The sequence below is a fragment of the Ictidomys tridecemlineatus genome, chromosome 2, assembly GCF_052094955.1.
Source record: "Ictidomys tridecemlineatus isolate mIctTri1 chromosome 2, mIctTri1.hap1, whole genome shotgun sequence".
NCBI classification, from domain to species: Eukaryota; Metazoa; Chordata; class Mammalia; order Rodentia; family Sciuridae; genus Ictidomys; species Ictidomys tridecemlineatus.
In genome coordinates this window covers 217744286-217764015 of record NC_135478.1, presented here as the reverse complement: position 1 = coordinate 217764015, position 19730 = coordinate 217744286, and the positions used below count along the sequence as shown (strand labels likewise).

Genomic DNA, 19730 nt, shown 5'->3' with positions numbered 1-19730 from the left:
TATTTTGAGACAGAGTCTTAAACTTGCAGTTCTCCTGCCTCAGCCTCCCAAATCACTGGGATGGCAGGTACACACCACCACGCTCCACACTGCACGTCTTACTTTTACAGGTGCATTAATTAGAGAAAGGCATCCACTATTTGCTGGATGAAACTTGGTTTTCTGGTTTATTGCAATAGAATGGCTTTCTCTGGGCTACAACATTCATCGGTTACTCTTTCTAATGACATGTGCAAACCTCTGAAATAGTCCATGAATTGTGAGAAAGCTACATGGCTGCTTGGCTCCCAGCAAAGAGCAATGCTGTGTTTCCAAGGCCACAAAACAAACACAGCTAAATTTTAAAACATATAGCAACTGAGAGCTCGAAGATCTGGAGTGCAAACCTCAGCTCTGCCAATTAATTCTATGAATTTGGACATGTCACTTTTCCTCTCTGGGTGTCAACGCCCCTCATCTGCAAGTGAGTTATTTAAGCTACTACCTGGCTCAAGCACATCAAAAATTTTCCTTCCTTTGTTATGTCTTCCTTTCCGAGTACTAAAGTAATTCAGTAGAACTCAAATTCATTCACCCTCTTCATCTTTCTTACTAAATTAAAAAAAAAAAAAAACTCTTTAGACTTTAATGCTTGCTGTACTTAAAGCAATATATAGTTCAGGATCCACCAATGGTCTATAGATAGGTGGATACTTTTTTGCATCACTTTCTGTTTTTTTTAATATAAAGATTTTATGGTCTTAGCCAGATGTGGTGGTCAACAACTGTAATCCCAGAAACTCAGGAGGCTGAGGTTGAAAGGATCATAAATAAGGGCTAGGGGTGTAGCTCAAGGGTAAAGCAAACATGAGGCCCTGGTTTAATCCCTAGTCCTGGAAAAAAAAGAAAAAGTTTATGATCCCAGTCAATAAACTATCTTAACCATGAAACAGTGAAGCATATTTGTTTTCCAGACATGCTTTAAAAACTCCTAGGGCAAATATCCCTTCCTGCCTTACAGGGTACAGGAGAACCCCCTGTTTTGGTTGTCAGGTAAGCATAGTACTTGATAACCACATTTCAGCAGCTAAGAGAAGGGATGTCACACCCCGGCACAGAGCTTTCACCTTCTAAATGCAGATCAAATTCCAGTGTAACACACTAGGAGAACAGACACCTAACCATACAGCACCTAACCCCAGCCTTGGTCTGAGATGAGAAGGGATGAAAAGAAAGAAAAAAAATGTTGACAAAACTTGATGCTTTCACAATACCAGACCTTAAACTATAGTACAGAGCAATAGTAACAAAAATGGCATGGTAGTGGCACCAAAATAGACTGGTAAACCCTGGTACAGAATAGAGGACACAGAGACAAACCCACATAAGTATAGTTATCTCATTAGACAAAGGTGCCAAAAACATTTTGGAGAAAAAATAACCTCCTTCAACAAATGGTTCTGGGATAACTGTTAAATCCATATGTAGCAAAATGAAATTAAACCCGTCTCACCATGTACAAAACTCAACTCAAAGTGAATAAAGGACCTAGGAATTAGAGCAGAGACCCTGCACCTAATAGAAGAAAAAGTAGGCCCCAATCTTCATCATATGGGATTAGGCCCCTACTTCCTTAACAAGACCCCTAAAGCACAAGAAATAAAATCAAGAATCAATTAATGGGATGATTTCAAACTGAAAAACTGCTTCTCAGCATGAGAAACAATCGGTGAGGTGAAGAGAGAGCCTACAGAATGGGAGCAAATTTTTACCTCACGCATCAGAGCACTAATCTCCAGGATATATAAAGAACTCAAAAAACACTAAAAAAATCAAATAACCCAATCAATAAGTGGGCTAAGGAGCTGAACAAACATTTCTCAGAAGATGATATACAATCAATCAACAAATACATGAAAAAATGTTCAACATCTCTAGCAATTAGAGAAATGCAAGTCAAAACTATCCTGAGGAAGATGGAGGGGAGGGGAAGGGGGATAGTAGGGGATAGGAAAGACAGCAGAATACAACAGTCACCAATATGGCATTATGTAAAAATGTGAATGTGTAACTGATGTGATTCTGCAATTTGTATTTGGGGTAAAAATGGGAGTTCATAACTCACTTGAATCAAATGTATGAAAGATGATATGTCATGAGCTTTGTAATGTTTTGAACAACCAATAAAAATAAATAAATAAAATAAAAATAAAAACAAAAGCAAAAAACTATCCTGAGATTCCATCTCACTCCAGTCAGAATGGCAGCTATCAGGGCTGGGGTTGTGGCTCAGTGGTAGAGTGCTTGCCTAGTACATTTGAGGCCCTGGGTTCAATCCTCAGCACCACATAAAAATAAAGGTATTGTGTACAACTAAAAAAGTTAAATTTAAAAAAAAAAAAAAGAATGGCAGCTATCAAGAATATAGACAACAATGAATGTTGGTGAGGATGTGGGGGAAAAGCTGGTGGGACTGCAAATTGGTGCAGCCAATCTGGAAAGCAGTATGGAGGAAAACTTAGAATGGAACTACCATTTGACCCAGCTATCCCACTCCTTAGTTTCTACACAAAGCACTTAAAACCAGTATACTATAGTAACACAGCCACATCAATGTTTATAGCAGCTCAATTCACAATAGCTAAATTGGGGACCAACCTAGGTGTCCTTCAATATATGAATGGATAAAGAAACTGTGGCATATATACACAATGGACTATTACTCAGCATTAAAAGATAATAAAATCATGGCATTTGCAGGTAAATGGATGGAGCTGAAGAATATCATGCTAAGTGAAGTAAGCCAATCCCCAAAAAACAGGCAGAATCTTTTCTCTGATAAGTGGATACTGATCCAAAATGGGGGGGCAGGGGCAGAGCATGGGAGGAATGGAGGACCTTTGGATAGGGCAAAGGGGAGGAGAGAGGGGCTGGGGATGTGGCTGAAGCGGTAGCGCGCTCGCCTGGCATGCGTGCGGCCCGGGTTCGATCCTCAGCACCACATACCAACAAAGATGTTGTGTCCGCCGAGAACTAAAAAATAAATATTAAAAATTCTCTCTCCTCTCTCACTCTCTCTTTAAAAAAAAAAAAAAAAGGGGGAGGAGAGAGGAAGGGAGCCAGTATGGGGGTAGGAAAGATGGTGGAATGAGATGGACATCATTACCCTTGGTACATGTATGAAGACACTAATGGTGTGACTCTATGTGTACAACCAAAGAAATGAAAAATTGAGGTCTATGTACTATGAATTGAAATGCATTCTGCTGTCATGTATAACAAATTAGAACAAATAAATTAATTTTTTAACTGATGCTTATCAAATTCTCTAAAGGCTTACTAATCTCCCTGGGGGTAAGGAGAGGCTTGGAAAGAAGAAAGGAAGTCCTTCCTCCAGTAGTGTTAGCAACACTGTGGGATTCAGTTGAGATGTCTCTTCAGGAAAAGATGCCATGCTGCTGTGTTACTACCTCATACCCAGGGAAGTAGCCTTTTCTCCTTAAAAGATGACTTTATAAATCAAACATAGTTCTTAAGATACTTACTCTAACTTTGGAGATATTCCTCTTAATATTCTTATTTTTTAAATTGGAAAATTGCTGTTAAGGTACATTTGTTACCATTTTTCTCCCCTTTGAAGTCTCAATTCCATGTTTTCTTGCTGCTGTAACAGATGGGCCCAGTGAGACTGCTCAGGGGATATCTTGAGCCAGAGGACCCAGTAAGACTGTGCCCAGATTTCTGACCCAAAGAAATTCAGAGACAATAAATGTTGTTTTTAGTCACAGTGTTTAAAGATGGTTTATACTCAGTGACAGGAAACTACAACATCCCACAAATGACTTGATTAAATCCACTGATGTAGCCAGGCATGGTGGCATACACCTATAACTATTGACTCAGGAGGGTGAGTCAGGAAGATCACAAATTCAAGCCACCTTTAGCAATAAGATCCTGTCTTTATCTTTAATAAGATCCTGTCTCAAAAAAGAAAAGAAAAGAAAACAACCAGGGATGTAGCTAGGTGGTAAAGCACCATGGGTTCAGTTCCTAGTACCAAGACCACAACTACAAAAAAATCCACTGGCTTAAGGAAAAGGAGGCTCGGAGAGATGCCTGCTCTGTTTGTGACCTCCTCTCACCCACAGGAGTAAGTGAATGTGCACTTGGCACAAGGGGCCATGTGTCAGGCTGTGCCCCTCCCCAGCCATTTGGTACCACCCTGATTCCTCACTGCCTGCCCACCTCAAAACTTGGGAAACAAATAGCATGTACCCCTCTGGGGAAAAAGGCACCAAGGGAATTTCTGTCCTAATAAACTATTTGTTCCCTACAAGAGAGAAATGAGGAAATGTATCCTGGTGAAGAAAAACATGGAGGGATCCAGTCCTGCATTCAGAGCAGAACTTAGAGCAGAAGCAGACTTTCTACCCACTGTCTCCAAGGTGAGCAACATACTCTAGTGGGGTACAGGGATAAAATACACTTAAATGCTATTTAAGTGTAAAGAGCTGGGCACAGTAGCACATGCCGTAATTCCAGTGGCTCAGGAGGCTGAGACAGGAGTTTTGCAAGTCCAAAGCCAGCTTCAACAACAGCGAAGTGCAAAGCAACTCAGTGAGACCCTGTCTATAAGTTAAATAAATTTTTAAAAAGCCAGCTTTTGGGGCTGGGGATGTGGCTCAAGCGGTAGCACACTCGCCTGGCATGCATGCAGCCCAGATTCGATCCTCAGCACCACATATAAACAAAGATGTTGTGTCCACAGAAAACTAAAAAATAAATACTAAAAAATTCTCTCTCTCTCTTAAAAAAAAAAAAGACAGCTTTGGCAAAAATGAGGTGCTAAGCAACTTAGACTCTGTCTATAAATAAAATACAAAATAGGGCTCGGGATGTGGCTCCGTGGTCCAGTGCCCCTGAGTTCAATCCCTGGTACCAGAAAAAAAAAAGAAAAAAGCCTAAAGAATTACATAAGCTTTACTAACATCCTCTCTACAGGCTGACCCCAGACTTCATCATTCATGTCAACTGACCACGTCATACTGGCTCTGAGAGGACAGCCCATGGGAGGAAACAGTGCAGAGGAGCATGCAGTAACTGCCACCTCTTAGTTCACTTTGAGTGAAATTGGGTGCCACTGCAGACTTTAAAACCTTGGTGAAGAGGACATACTAGTTATGGTAACTATATATGGAGATGAACCAAAAGTAACTTTCACACATGGAGAGGGGCAAAACAACACTGCAGATCAACCTCAGACTCAACAAGAATGCCCAAGCCAGGAACTATTAAGAAAATGGCAGGGCTGGGTGGTGGCTCAGCAGTAGTGCACTTGCCTAGCATGTGCGAGGCCTTGGGTTCAATTCTCAGCACCACATAAAAATAAATAAACAAAATAAAGGTATTATGTTCAACTACAAATAAAAAAATAAATGTTTTTTTTTTTTTTTAGAGAAAGAAAGAAAATGGCAGGACTGGGCACCGTGGCACATGCCTGTAATCCCAGCAGCTAGGAGGCTGAGGCAGGAGGATTCGAAATTCAAAGCCAGCCTCAGCAGCTTAGTGAGGCTCTAAGCAACTTAGCAAGACCCTGTCTCAAAATTTAAAAATAAACTGGCTGGGGATGTGCTCCATAGTAGAATGCTAGCCGAACATGTATATAGCCCTAGGTTCAATCCCCAGAACCACAAAAAAAGAGAAGGAAAAATGGCAAGATGTTTTGGCTCCTGTCCCTAGTTGTCAGCCACATTAATTTTTGTGTGGTGCTAGGGATGGAACCCAGGGCACTGGATGCTAGACCAGCACTCTACCACTTACTTAGCTATGTCTCCAGCCCCACTGTTTTGTTTTACCTTATAAAAAGAAAAAAGTTTAGCAATGGACTGGGAGACTGGGGATGTAGCTCAGTGGTAGAGAACTTAAGGTGTATATAAAATTTATAATTTTTTGTGTGTGTTTGTGTGTGTGCATGCATGGCATACTTTCAAATTTTTATCAATAAGATTATATAATCAGGGCTGGGGATATAGCTCAGTTGGTAGACTGCTTGCCTTGCATGCATAAGGCACTGGGTTCAATCCCCAGAACCACACACAAAAAAAGATTATGTGATCAAAAAAAAGAAAAAAACTATTGAGGCTATAGGATTTTTATCACTTTTTTTTTGGGGGGGGGGGACTGAGGATTGAACACAGAGGTGCTCTAACACCGAGCCACATCCTCAGCCCTTTTTATTTTTTATTTTGAGACAGGATCTCCTAAGTTGCTTAAGGCCTTGCCAAGTTGCTGAGGCTGGCCTTGAATTAGAATCCTCCTATCTTTGCCTCCTAAGTTGCTGGATTATAGGCATGCACCACAGGCAGGGCTTTTAGGGCATTTTCTAACCTAAATATCAGCAGGACCCACCTGACCAGGGACTATAGAAGGTTAAGAAAAGAAAAGGAAAAACAAAAAACAGGAAAACAAAATAATTGAACATATTTGTCCTTCTCTGGTGACCATTATTCCTAAAATAGTATCCCTGGCACAAGGCCCCACTTCCACAACTGAATGGACCCTTCCCTCCCTTGACTCCCCAAATAACCCAAAACTTTCTAAATAGACCCCAAAACCAAGTCACAGGGAAAGCAGTGGTGTGCCCTCCACACACCCCAATTTTAAAAGTTCCAGCTGCCAGAGGAGAGGCCCTTGGGAGCAGCCTTCACTGCGTGCCCACTGCCATGGTCAGGAACAGGATGCTGGCCCTTTGAGAAGGAAGGGCTTTGCTGCCTCCAGGATGTCCAGCTTGGGGTCCAGTGAGCGGCCAAGCCCCTCCAACACCATAATGGCAAACACAATTGAGGCAAAGTTGCTCTCAAGCTTTACCTGAAACAGAAAAATAGCAGTTCTTCCTGAAACTGCCTGATAAAGATGGGTATCCTGGATAATCATGTTATTGTCCCCCCTCAGTCACTCTTGTACCTGGCCCACATGATTTTTACCATCTATATAACATTCTTCCCAACACCCCGTCACTCCTCAATCCTGCCTCCCTGCTCCCAGGAATCAGAGCAGCAGGACGGGTCCAGGTCAGTCCACTAGGGCATCAGGACAAGAAGCACCTGCTTCCTGGGTAGAGCTTTACCCCACTCAGGAAAGAGCTAAGTGTGACTCAGATGAATTCCAAGCCTCATTAATGTTAGCCAAGGTGTCACCCACCCTAATCTTGGCAGGGGGTGTTTGTTTGTTGTTATTAGTTTTGGGTTTTTTGGAGTTCTGGGGATTAAACCCAGGACTTTGAGCATGCGAGGAAAGCAATCTACCAAAGGGCTATGTCCCCAGCCTTTCTAATCTTGTTTACCTTTGACGGCAGACTGCCTGAAGGCCAGAGTCCCTCTTTAGGTAGACTAGCGAAAACTATCTGGATCTAAGGGACAGTTGCCATGACTACAACCAGAGAGAACCATGAAAGGAGGAAAAATAGATGGTGCCCCAATTGCCAGAAACACCTCTCCCTGTTCTAAGAAAACACGTGAATATTCCTTCCCTTTTTTAGCCTATCCTTCCCTCTCTTTTTTTTTTTTTTTTTAACCCAATAGCTGTAACCTCCAGCATCCCAACAAGTGGAGAAGTTGATTTGTGAGTCTATCTCCAGCTTCTCCTTTTCTTGGCAAAAAACAAAGTCTCCTTCACTGGTCAATTGGAGTTTGGTCTCTGTTAGGTCCAAGATTCTGAGGGAGGATGACCCAGCTTCGGGGGAAGTATGGTAACAAGGAGTGAGAAGCAAGGAATGCCTGAGTTGGGCCGTTATTGTTAAACTCGCTTTTCTACATCTAAATATCACAGATACTTAGACTGAGGCACAGGCTTGACAGATACAGACTAACCCTGTGTTGAAGGAAAGGCCCTGCTGAGCCCACGGGAGGAGACATGCAAATGGATGGTGGTGAAAGTGCTCTCCAAAGAGCCCTGCCCACCCTGGCTTCCCCAGTGATGTCCCCTCAGACTGGGCCTCACCTTGTGAGCCATCAGCAACTTAAAGACACTGGAGAGAAGGCTGGAAACGTGAAGCTGAAAAAGAGAAGGAGCCAGTACAGACACAGAGAACTCAAGAACCACTTCTCCCCCTTCCAGGACCCCATCCCACCCCTCTTCCCACCATGCTCACTCACACACACCAGTGGGCAGGAATAGGACTATCCAACAGACTCCAAGAAGGACACCACCCCATGATCCCCACCTCGTCACAGGTGCCTTCAGGACAAGCTTTGGAGGCCAGCCAAGCCATCCCTCAGTGCACACACAAAAATCACAACTGAAATGTCATCAACAAAGTGCTACTGGCCATTCCTTGTGCTGACCTGCTCCTGCACAATCCTGTGGGTCATGACCCTGGGGATTACACAGGCAGGTTTTTAGGAATGTGTGTAGTATACAGGGCAGGCACTGGGCATATCCTTGGGAAACTCCCTCCCTACAAACTCAGCATTCTCTGGATCAACCACACCCCATAAAGGAGGGGTCTCTGCCACAGTGGCCACCTGGAGTACCCAAGCCAAGGAGTCAGAGATTGCAGTGGGCCTCCTAGAAGAATGGGGAGAGGAAAAGCTCTGTTGTCTTTTCCTGCCTAGACACTCACATATGTTCTGCCAACAAAGAAGCCTTCCCTAGACCTGGGACTGGTTCTGTCCATAGATAAGAGCAATGAGCACCCACTGGACCTGCCCACCTTCTCCAGAGTGATGGTATTCTTCCTGGCCTGAGTCACCAGTGCAGCCATCTCAGCCTTGAACCCTTCCACATCCCTGCACTCACTGGCCCGAGCATGATGAAGGATGAGTTCAGCCACTTTATGACCCTAAAGATGCAAAAGAAAAGAAAAGCAACCTGGTAGAGTATACAAACCTAGACCTGGGAACTGGCCACAGTCTTTCAAAGCCTCTTCTAGGCAGCGGGCCCTGCTTGGCACAGTCAAGGCAAAGGTGTACACACTCTTCTTTGCCTTCCTGGGCCACATAGGGCATACATGGGGCCAGAATCTGAGTCCTGCTGTAATAGGGCAGCTGGTTTAGAAGGGAGGGCAGAATCCCTCCCTCTGCCCTTCTGCAAGGTTGTTACCTCTCCTAAATCCCTATAGTCCACCCTTTTGCCCAGGAGATTGGGATCCATTCCCCTGGGAATAAGAAAGAAGAGATGCACACCCTAGGTGAGGAAGACCCTGCTCAGCACATAGTCTTTCTGCCTGACTTCTGTTTTCCTCCATGTAAAAACCTTTTGCACCCCGAACCACATTCCCAAGATGGAGCTTGGAGGATGATAGCCCCTCTTTCTCCTTCAGAGCCAGTTCTTGAATAAAGCTGATCCCTTCCTACCAAATATTGACTCTCATCTGCCAAATATTGACTTTCAAGTGGTGGGCATCCGAGACTTGTTCCACTGAGATTGCTGCTTATTCTCTGCTGCCAATCATGTGGCCCAGCACTGAGCCACAAGGTCCTTCCTGCTGCACTGGAGTAGCCAGGCTCTCTAATGGGTTCTTCCTGCCCAAATAGAGCTGCCTCCCCTTGTCTGCCCCAGCTCCTGGGCCTTCTCCCTGCTCCCTTGGGACCATACTGATCAAAACCCCCACAGTCTCTTGGGACATTTAGCTCATCCCCAGTGATCATGAAGAATGCCCATCACGTCCCACAGCACAGCTCCAGGAATGCTGCTCTTCCTCCTTGGGCTGAGACATTTGTCCTTCACCCAAATCTGTACAGAGGACTACCCTGGCCCCACCTTTACTGCACCTCAGGTCACACTTTCAAAGTGATTTCAGCCTCCACTCTCGGTTGTTCTCCTCAGAACCCTGCTAGGCAGCAACTCAACTTAATTTTGCATCTTTTTGACAGGAGGGGGGATGCCAAGGATTGAACCCAAAAGAACTGTACCACATCCTTGGGCCTTTTAATTTTTTATTTTGAGAAGGATCTCCCTAACTTACTGAGGCTGGCCCAGAACTTGCAGTCCTCCTGCCTCAGCCTCCCAAGTCACTGGGATTCCAGGTGTGAGCTATTTTGCCCAATTGCTTTTTTTATTTTATTCTTTTTAAACCAGTTCTCTTTCACCCAGGGAAAAAGAGAATTCTTCAACAGACAGCCAGAGAATGTCTTCACAGTCACCCTTGACGTGGATTCAACAGTAAGTTCCTGAAGGCCTCTTCTCTAGTAATAATTCCCAACCCTTGGAGCCCCTCCGAGTCATAGGGAAAGGCTGACAAACAACTCACATTCCCCACACCAAAGATCCCAGTGTGTTTTGACCCACATGGAGGGTATGTTCTCTATAAGGTGGCTTCTCCCAACTGGCTGTCCCGGAAGCAGAAGGCACAGACCAGGACAGCCATTATTTGGTCAAGAGGCTGGTGTTCCTACTGCCCACCTGTGCATTTGCTGAGGAAGGAAGAGAAACTACTAGAATACAAAGTGTTTGAAAAGGAGAAATTCCTTCCAAATGTTATGGGCCAGGCTATATGGGCAGAATCCATTTTACTTTGAGACTCCATGTCATGTAAGAAATGCTTCTCCCTTGGGAAAATCCTGCCAATAGTTGCTTAGCATAACATATTTGGCAACAAATAAATGGCAATTTTTATATACTGTACTTATGCAATGTACCCTAACCATATAAAATGTCATAGAATGTTTGTCTAGACATTAGTAACCATTTTTTAATTGTACTCAACTAAGGTCGTTTTGACCCACTTCCCCTTCTGCTTATGATTCTAGATCTCATGATCTTTGTGGTTTTATTTATTTTTTATTTTTTTCACATCTTTATTTTTCGAGGCAAGTGCTCTACCACTGAGCCACAACCCCAGCTCATATCTTTACTGTTTTAAATCATAGCAACAGCTATGCTTTATTTGTGGTTTTGAACTATGAAAGACTTGCAATAATCCCTAAAGGGGGTCAAAGAGTACAGACTTGCAGCCAACCTCTAGACCAGACAGCTGGTGAATAAATTCCACCTCCTGCTCCAAAATTGACTTGGTGATTTATTGCAATCTCGCCATAACACCATGGTTACCAACCGTAAACTGCTCAGAACTGGCCTGACCTGGGTGCCAGGAATGAAGACCCACAACAAAGCTCAGTGTCATCTGCTCCTTTCCACTCCACTATGTCTAGCGGCAGCACCCTGGCAAACAAGGGCACTTAGAAGAATGAGTACATTGAGGAGCCCTGCATTAAGACAGACACAGCTCCCCAGAGCATGAAAGATCCCAGATCCCACCCCAGCGGATCTCACCTGCCCCATGGCCACAGCCAGGAAAACTGCCCGGAAATTTCTCAGATCTGCAGCCTGCAGCTCAGCCACAATGCCAGCATCCAGCAGCACCAAGCGCAGGGGGCATAAGGCTGGCACCATGGCCACCACCAGGGTGTCACAGACATCCACCTGCTGCAGCTGTGCCTCATGGCTCAAGGAAGGTCCATCAGCACCCTGGACGAGGATGTTCCCAGGATGAAGGTCTGCATGCACGAAGTTATCCACAAATATCTGGAAAGAGATGACACCATTCAAGGCTGAGTCAACCCTTACTACCCAGCACCACCAAGCTACATGCAGAAAAGGCTTCAGGGTGACATGGTAAAGAGGTGTCCTGTTTCACAAAGCCTGGGGATGTCATCAGTTCAGAATGTGTGCAGGGACAAGCTAAGTAAAAGTTTTCAAGAGAAAAATTATTTTCAAAGTAAAGCAGACCAGACTACCTTTCAAAAGACTTATTTTTATTTTTACATTGTGACTTGATTCATTGATGTTCTAATTAAAAAATAATTATTCTGGGCTGGGATTGTGGCTTAGCGATAGAGCGATTACCTAGCATGTGCAAGGCTCTGGGTTTGATCCTTAGCACCACATAAAAATAAATAAATAAAGATATTGTGTCCAACTACAACTAAAAAAATAAATAAATAATAATAATAATAATTCATTGTTTCTCTCAAAGCTCTATGTTCCTAAAATTCATAGAACTATATTTCTTTAAAAATGGGGCTGAGAGGACTGGGGTTGTGGCTCAGTGGTAGAGCACTTGCCTAGCATGTGTAAGGCACTGGATTCAATTCTCAGCACTGCATATAAATAAATAAAATAAAGGTCCACCGACAACTACAAAATAAAATAAATATGGTTGAGGGCCAGGCACAATTGCACATGCCTATAATCCCAGCAACTCAGGAGACTGAGGCAGGAGGATTGCAAGTTCAAGGCCAGTATTAACAACTAAATGAGGTCCTAACAACTTAATGAGATCCTGCCCTAAAATAAAAAAATAAAAAGGGCTAGGGATGTTGCTCAGTGGTAAAGCATCTCTGGGTTTAATCCCCAGTACCAAAAATAAATAAATGGGTAGATAGATAAATAAATAAGGGGCTGAGGAATTAGGTATATAGTCACTGGTAGCATGCTTGCCTATCATGAATGAGACCCTGGGTTCTTCAGTCCCCAGCACCACCAAAAAAAAAAAGTTCATACAAGCCAGGCAGGGTGGCAAACACTTGTAATCCCAGCAATTTAGGAGGCTGAAGCAAGAGGATCACAAATTTGAGGACAGCCTCAGCAATTCAGGGACACTCTTTCTTAAAATAAAAAAGAAAAATGAGTGAGGATGTAGCTCAGTGGTAGAGCAAAGTTCACTCCCCAATATTACGGGGAAAAAATTTTTTTTATACAGCCAGATGTGGTGGAATACACCCATAATCCAAGCTACTCATGAGGCTGAGGCAGAATTGCAAATTTAAGGTCAGCCCAGACAACTTGGTCCTGTCTCAAAATAAGATAAAAGGACTGGGGGTTTAGAATAGTGGTGGAGAGCTTATCTAGCATGCAAGAAACCCTGGGTTCAGTTTCCAGAACCCTCCCAAAAAATTTACTATCGTGGCTCTTTGTCTGAACTCTAGGCAACCTAGGCAGGTCTTGCTCACCACAGTTTCCACATCTGCACACTAGATGCACACTAGAGAGAAAGTGCTCAGCAGAAGCTGTGGTTCCTATGAGCATTTGGTGGGCTCAGCTAACTTCTAGAGTACACTTCCTCAACATGTGGCTTCCTGCTTGACCCACCCTCCTTCCCAGATGCTGAGCAGAGACCCAGCATCTCTGATACCAATTTGACCACTGCGCTGGGCCTGAGCACCCAAGCCAGTCCAAGAGCTCACCATCTTCAGGAGCATGTTGATCCCCAGCTGCGCAATCTTCCTCTTCAAATCAATGGGAATTCCTGCCTGCTGGTAACTGGACACAGGCACGCTCTCCTTGGAGAAAGCCCCGAGAGAAAATAGTTTTTTACCCTAGCCAGCTCACCCCATTCCTGCTGCTCCACACCCCCATGCCACATTAGTGCTGCCTCCCACTGACAGGGATGGACCCAAACAGTCTGATCTTTCTCAGAGCCCTTAGGAATCAGTCATCCACACGTTAATTTTAACCTGCTTACATTTCTCTTCTGACACTTTTCAAAGGACAAGTTTCAGGTTTATTGGAAAGAAAACCCATCAGCTGTGCCACTGTTAGGGAAGAGATGTTTGGTGCCCTGGAAAAAGACGGAACCAAGTGTGGAGAAAGCTAGCTTCCAGTCAAGGATCGGCCAATAGAGCCACAAAGGAGCTCTGGGACCTCAACTGGGAAAAGGGGAAAGAAAGGGAAACCAGAAGAATGGGGAACTGATAAATAAGCATTTTAGATGTCTTTGTTTAATTCATGGTCAAAGCAACTATTGAGATAGATCTTGTTATCCCTAATTAAATAAAAGAATAAAAGTCCAGAGTTCATGTGCCTTGCTCAGGTCACACAGCTAGGAACAGTGGATGGTTCCTCTCAGACCCTGGATCTCATATTACCATCTCTACAGAGGAAGCAGGACCAGAGGAGAGTTAAGGCAATGGTGACACAGAGCACCTTCTCCGTGGTGAATGGTTTGCACTCAACGTGTCACTCTCTCCAGAGACGACCTTGTGGGGCAGGAACTCTTGCTCTACTTTCTAGGTCACCAGCAAATAATATGGTAGGTTTTTAAATCTAAGGAGTCTGAGGCTGGGGGCAAGTTCTTAGCCAACTCGCCACTGCCTCCCCTCCTGTCAATCTCCCAGCTCCTCCTGATTTTACAGGCAAGGATCACACCCTCTCTCCCAACTAAAGCCTTCACAGGGGCAGCCAGCTGCTGGAGTGAAAGGCACCACAGAGTCTCACTTCATATGTTTCCACCAACACATCCCTGGTGACGAAGGGGCGCAGAGGGGTGGGAAATTTGACAGATGTCACATCCCGGAAGTTACGCTGGAAATGTTCTAGATTCCTAGCTTCATAACGTAGGTCAATCTAGAGAAATAAAGAGAAAAGATGAGGGCTAGTCACATGTGAAATGCCAGAGAGGGGCAAGCCATTAGACTCACCCTGCCTTTTCTACCAGCTTTTCTTGCAGAACTCCCCAGGAAGAGCTGGAGATATAGCTCAGTTGGTAGAGTGCTTGGCTGGCATTCACAAGGCCCTGGCCTGGGTTTGATCCTAGCTTCACTTCAAAAAATAATTTTCCCCAGCTGCCCAGAAGTCCCAAATCTCCACATGAACTCTAAGCTGCTGCAGACAGCAGATACCCTAGAAGGATTTGAGCCACTCTGCTTCTGTGCTATCACCTTCCTGCCCACCCACCCCCTTTACACCAGCCAGTGGATCCCCTGCCCCATCTCCCAAGAGTTTGGCTTCACTGTCCTCTCGGGCAGTCCAGTGACATTCAACTGGCCAGTCCTACAGCCCTCTTCTTCTACTGGGGCTACCTCCACGCAGCCCAAGTCTTCCATCTGAAGGTCAGCCCTGCCCCCTACCCACTGCAATAACACTGCCACCACTAAACTCCAATGGCTTGTGTTTGCCAGACTCAAAGGACTAGCCCCACTTTTTTTTTAACAGTACTGGGGACTGAACCCAGTGGTGCTTTGCCTTTAAGCTATACCCCCAGTTCTTTTTAATTTTTAGGTGGAGACATGGTTTCACTAAGTTGCCAAAGCTGGCCTTAAACTTAGGCTCTTCCTGTCTCAGCCTCCTGAGTCACTGGAATTACCAGCCTCCCATTTTTATCTCTTTTGGGGAGGATACTAGGGATTGAACCCAAGGGTGCTATTTATCTCAGCCCTTTTTAATTTTGAGACAGGGTTTCCATATTGTTTAGGGCCTCACTAATTTGCTGGGGTTGTCCTCAAATTTGCCATCCTTCGGCCTCAACCTCCCAAGTAGCTGGGATTACAGGCATGCACAAACCATACCCACCCACCCCCTGTTTTTTGCATCAGGGATTGAACCACCCAGGGGTGCTGAACCACTGAGCCACATCCCCAGCCCTTTTTTATATTTTAGAGACGGGGTCTTGCTGAGTTGCTGAGTGCCTTGCTAAGTTGTCAAGACTGGCTTTGAACTTGCGATCCTCCTGCCTCTGTCTCCCAAGCTACTGAGACTACAGGTGAGCACCATGGCACCCAGCTCCCCAACACTTTTTTTTTTAATTTTAATATTTATTTTTTAGTTTTTCAGCGGACACAACATCTTTGTTTGTATGTGGTGCTGAGGATGGAACCCGGGTCGCACGCATGCCAGACGAGCACGCTACCGCTTGAGCCACATCCCCAGCCCCACCCAACACTTATTATGTTTTATTTTGAGATAGGATTTCACTGTGTTGCTTTCACTAAGTTGCTGAGCCTGGCTTCAAACTTGCAATTCTCCTGCCTCAGCCTCCAGAGCTGCTGGGATTACAGATATGGGCCACCATGCCCAGCTGGCTCCCATTTTTATCTTAATAATCCTCTCTGGGCTCCACTGTGGTGCTACTGAGGCCCATTCCTTCCAAACTTCTCTTCTTCCAGTCACTGCTCTTCCCTCTCTGTGGGCCCCCTTTGCCTTTCTAACTGTCCATCTTGGCCAGATCAGTGCCCATGTCTCCTGACATCTGGCTACCATGCTGCCTGGACATGCCCCAAGCAGCTCCCCTGATGACAGCATCCTGTTCTCTGGGCCAGACAAGAATACCAGCCTCCAGACTGTCAAATTCAACTACATCTGGACGTCATTCTGTGGAGGCCCAGAGACCTTTGAACACTATGGCTAAACTGAATTTACTTTGTCCAGTCCTCTTGTTCTCAGTCACCTATCAATCACTAGACCATACCATCTCCCCTCCCTCCATACCTAAGGTGATCCAGTGCCATCAACCCCCAAGGTGATGGTATCAGGGGGTTTTGAGAGGTGAGTAGGTCTTGCAGATGAAGCCTTTCTGAATGGTTTAGTCTACTTATAAAAGAGGCCTGAGAGAAACCCTCACCCCCTTCCACCATGCAAAAACACAGTAGAAAGGTACCACCTATGAGCCAGAAAGCTAAAAGACACCAGACACTGAATCTGCCAGCACCTTGATTTTGAACTTGACCTCCAGAACTGTGAGAAATAAACTGTTGTTGCTTTTAAGCTCTCCATATCATAACAGCCCAAATGGACTAACATGAATCCCTGGGACTTAAAATCTTAAATCAGACGATACAAAGGAAGACTTAGTATATATTTATTATACTATATATACTTATAGAAATCCTTATCTTCTCACCAATCCCTGGAAACAGAGTCAAAAAAGACAAAAGTGCAACTTGGCTAATTACTCTTCTGAAAACCTACCAAGTCCTGCACCATCAGATTGGGTGCAGATGTCTACTGGACTCAGACTAGCCCCATGGTGTGTTTATGAAGTCTGGTTTATAAAAATGTCCCAAGAGTCCTTAACAGGGAAGAAATCCTTATCTTCTCACCAATCCCTGGAAACAAAGTCAAAAAAAAAAAAAAGTGCAACTTGGCTAATTACTCTTCTCACTCTGGAGTTCAGTCTCTGATGGTAACAGAGCTAATGCTATATATTCCTTCAAATTCATTTCAATTTTCTCCCAGTCACAAAGGAACATTATTTCCTAAGCTCCCCACAATTCCATCAGGCCCATGAGATCAAAGCCCTGATCTATACTGGGAAGAAGTGATGTTCCCCACTTCCAGACTTAGTTACAAAATCTCTTCCATGATCTGCAAGGCCTCCCATTTCCCCTGAAACATGCTGAAGATGGTAGTGCAAAGCTTGGGAGGAAATTTGATCCCTGAATAACTATGGAACAGCACCCTATCTTCCCTCAGTTTAATTATATAAAAGCAAGAAATAGCCTTGTTGCATGAAGCCTCTGAGATTTGGGTGTTCTTTGTTTTGTCAGCTAGTGTTACCCACACTGACTAAATACATCATGCTCACCACATACTGGGAAATTATTCATTCAGCATTCCCTAAGCAGCTGCTGATGGCAAGAACAATGTTAGCTGTTATTTACAATTGAGGGAAGAATTCACCTGTTGAACCATAAGCTTCTCAAATTCCTCCACAATCTCAGGCAAGCTAAGCCACTTGATTCCTGGCAGAAGTCCAAGGACTCGGCTCCCAATCTTCATCAGCAGCAGGTCCATATGCACCTGAGCGAGCAGGCCAGGGTGCAATACCTGCCAGAAAGAGGAATAGTGAGACAGGAGGAGGAATCAGGAGGACACATTTACCTAGCCAGTGCAGGGTCCCACCTTAAAAAGAGCCAAATGGCTTCTTCACAGAGCAAAGAAGTGGCCCCAATCCCCACTATGCCCCAGGATGTTGGTTCCTTCATCCCAAAGGTAGCAAACTCCAAATCCTCCTAATTTTCCTCCATCAGACTATTTGTACCATTGCTTCTGAAGCCCAGAAATAAAATAGCTTGCACATTACAGGTATTCAAATATTGGTTAAGCTAAAAGAAACAAAGGTTGAGCATCCCCAATCCAAAAACCCAAAACCCAAAATGCTCTAAGATCCAAAACTTTTTAAGCAGCGATATGATGCCACAAGTGGAAAACTACACACTTGACCTCATGTAATGAGTGGAAATCATAACCCTGGTACACTAAAAATACTATGTAAAATTACCTCCAGGCTCTATGTATAAGACAATATGAAACATAAATGAATTTCATGTTTAGACTTAGGTCCCATTCCCAAGATATCTGATTTGGGTTTTTTCCCACATTTTTATTGGTACATTATAGTTATACATAATAAAATGAGATTTGTAGTTACATATTCATTCATGTACACAATATTATATAATTTGGCCAAATCACTCCCTAGCACACCCCCCTCCCTCTGTGTCTCCCACCTTCTGTTCTCTTTCCTCTACTGATCCCCCTTTGATTTTCATGAGCTTCCCCTGCCACACTTTTCTTTTTCCTTTTTCCTCTCTAGCTTCTGCATATGAGAGAAAACATACCATCTTTGACCTTCTGAGTTTGACTATTTTGCTTAACACATCTGTCTTTAGTTTCATCCATTTTCCTGCAAATTATATAATTTCATTTTTCCTTATGGCTAAATAAAACTCCATTGTGTATATAGCGCACATTTTCTCTATCCATTCATCCACTGATGGATACCTAGGCTAGTTCCGTAGTTTGGCTATTGTGAATTTTGCTGCTATAAACATTTTGAATATGCAAATATTTAAAAATTTAAAAAAAACATCCAAAGCAATTCTGGTCCCAAGCATTTAGGGTAAGGGATACTTAACCTGTGAATGGATAAAATGTGGGGGCACTTGCATGAAGGCATGTTTCTAATTTGGGAGAGCTCAGTGGGTAGGCAAGATATGAACTGTTTATCAGAGATGGAAAGGGCCTGGCTGAAGCACTTACTTTCAGAGCACTTACTTTCACTGCCACTGGGATGAGGTGATCCTGGTGGCCAGAGGCCTGAGACACGACTGCATTTGATCCAACCAGTTCAGCTTTAGGCAGAAGCAGCCTTTCTAGAAATGACTGGTCAGCAAGATTTCCTGGAGACTTCTGCTCCTTCTCAAAGTGTCCTAAGAGCTCCCTGAGGCCACCAACTGCCCTAGCTCCTGAGGAAAGTTGCAGGCAGGCGGCCTGACCAAGTCTCTGATCCTTCTCCAGGAAGGCAGTGCTGGCGAATGCCTTGTACACCTGGGCCACGCAGCCTGAACCCACAGGTTCCTGGGTCTCAAAAGACAAGACATTCCCCCAGTCCTCCCCAAACGCCTGCCGGAGGAACTGTTCCGTATAGGTCCAAGGGTGAGGAGTCACTCGCACATGCAGCTTGGAGAACAGGGCACAGAAAGCCTCGGAAAAGAGATCGCGCCGAGTGCTGGCCCACTGACCCAGTTTAATATACGTTGGGCCCGAGGTCTCTGTGGCTTTCAGAAGTAGGTGGAGCCAGAGTGAGGAAAGGCTGGGAGCCAGGTAAGTGAGAGGGTAGAGGAGGAGGAGGGGAAAGAATTTTGCCAAGAGAGCACCAGCCCGAAGCCAGATACGGAGATGCAGGAAGACAGAGCTGAGCGGGCCAGCTTGGGAGACCCTCTCCACTGGCCCATTTTCAGCCAAGTCACTCCAGTGAGCCCTTCGCTGACACAAGCTGTCAGCGGGCCCCTCACCAACGTCCCCATAGGCTGAGATGAGTTTGGGCAAAGTGCCCAGGAGAAGCCAACAGAATTTGGTATTGCGATAACACCCCAAGGGTCGGAGAAGACCAAATTCCTTTCGGAGCTCAAAACACCTTAGATGCGACCAACAGAACCTAACAGAGATGCGCCAGGGGGTCACCATCTTCCCCGAGGCCCACAGCCTAGTCGGTCAAGGGGCAGGCATCTATGGGGACGCTGTGAGCAAGGCAG

The 19730-nt window shown here is 44.8% G+C and overlaps 2 protein-coding genes across 3 annotated transcripts; one reads left to right on the top strand and one right to left on the bottom strand.

Moving 5' to 3' along the window:
* Window positions 1-3751: 3751 nt before the first annotated feature.
* Window positions 3752-19691, bottom strand: Adck2 (aarF domain containing kinase 2). 2 transcript variants are annotated; one of them, XM_040291351.2, is made up of 8 exons: window positions 18736-19691; window positions 17374-17520; window positions 14194-14322; window positions 13164-13259; window positions 11251-11502; window positions 8690-8818; window positions 7978-8031; window positions 3752-6846 (listed from the first exon to the last, which is right to left on the bottom strand). In XM_040291351.2, exons 1-8 carry the CDS (start codon window positions 19660-19662, stop codon window positions 6706-6708), a joined length of 1875 nt encoding a protein of 624 aa, XP_040147285.1. In that variant the 5' UTR covers window positions 19663-19691; the 3' UTR covers window positions 3752-6705. The 2 variants fall into 2 exon arrangements, with proteins under 2 accessions (XP_040147285.1, XP_005332490.1); XM_005332433.5 differs by having other exon boundaries at window positions 18751-19691.
* LOC110598844 (uncharacterized) lies at window positions 4323-11934 on the top strand. The gene is made up of 3 exons (XM_078040669.1): window positions 4323-4424; window positions 10072-10140; window positions 10290-11934. The coding sequence occupies exons 1-3, from the start codon at window positions 4323-4325 to the stop codon at window positions 10494-10496; spliced, it is 378 nt and encodes a 125-aa protein (XP_077896795.1). The 3' UTR covers window positions 10497-11934.
* Window positions 19692-19730: the final 39 nt, after the last annotated feature.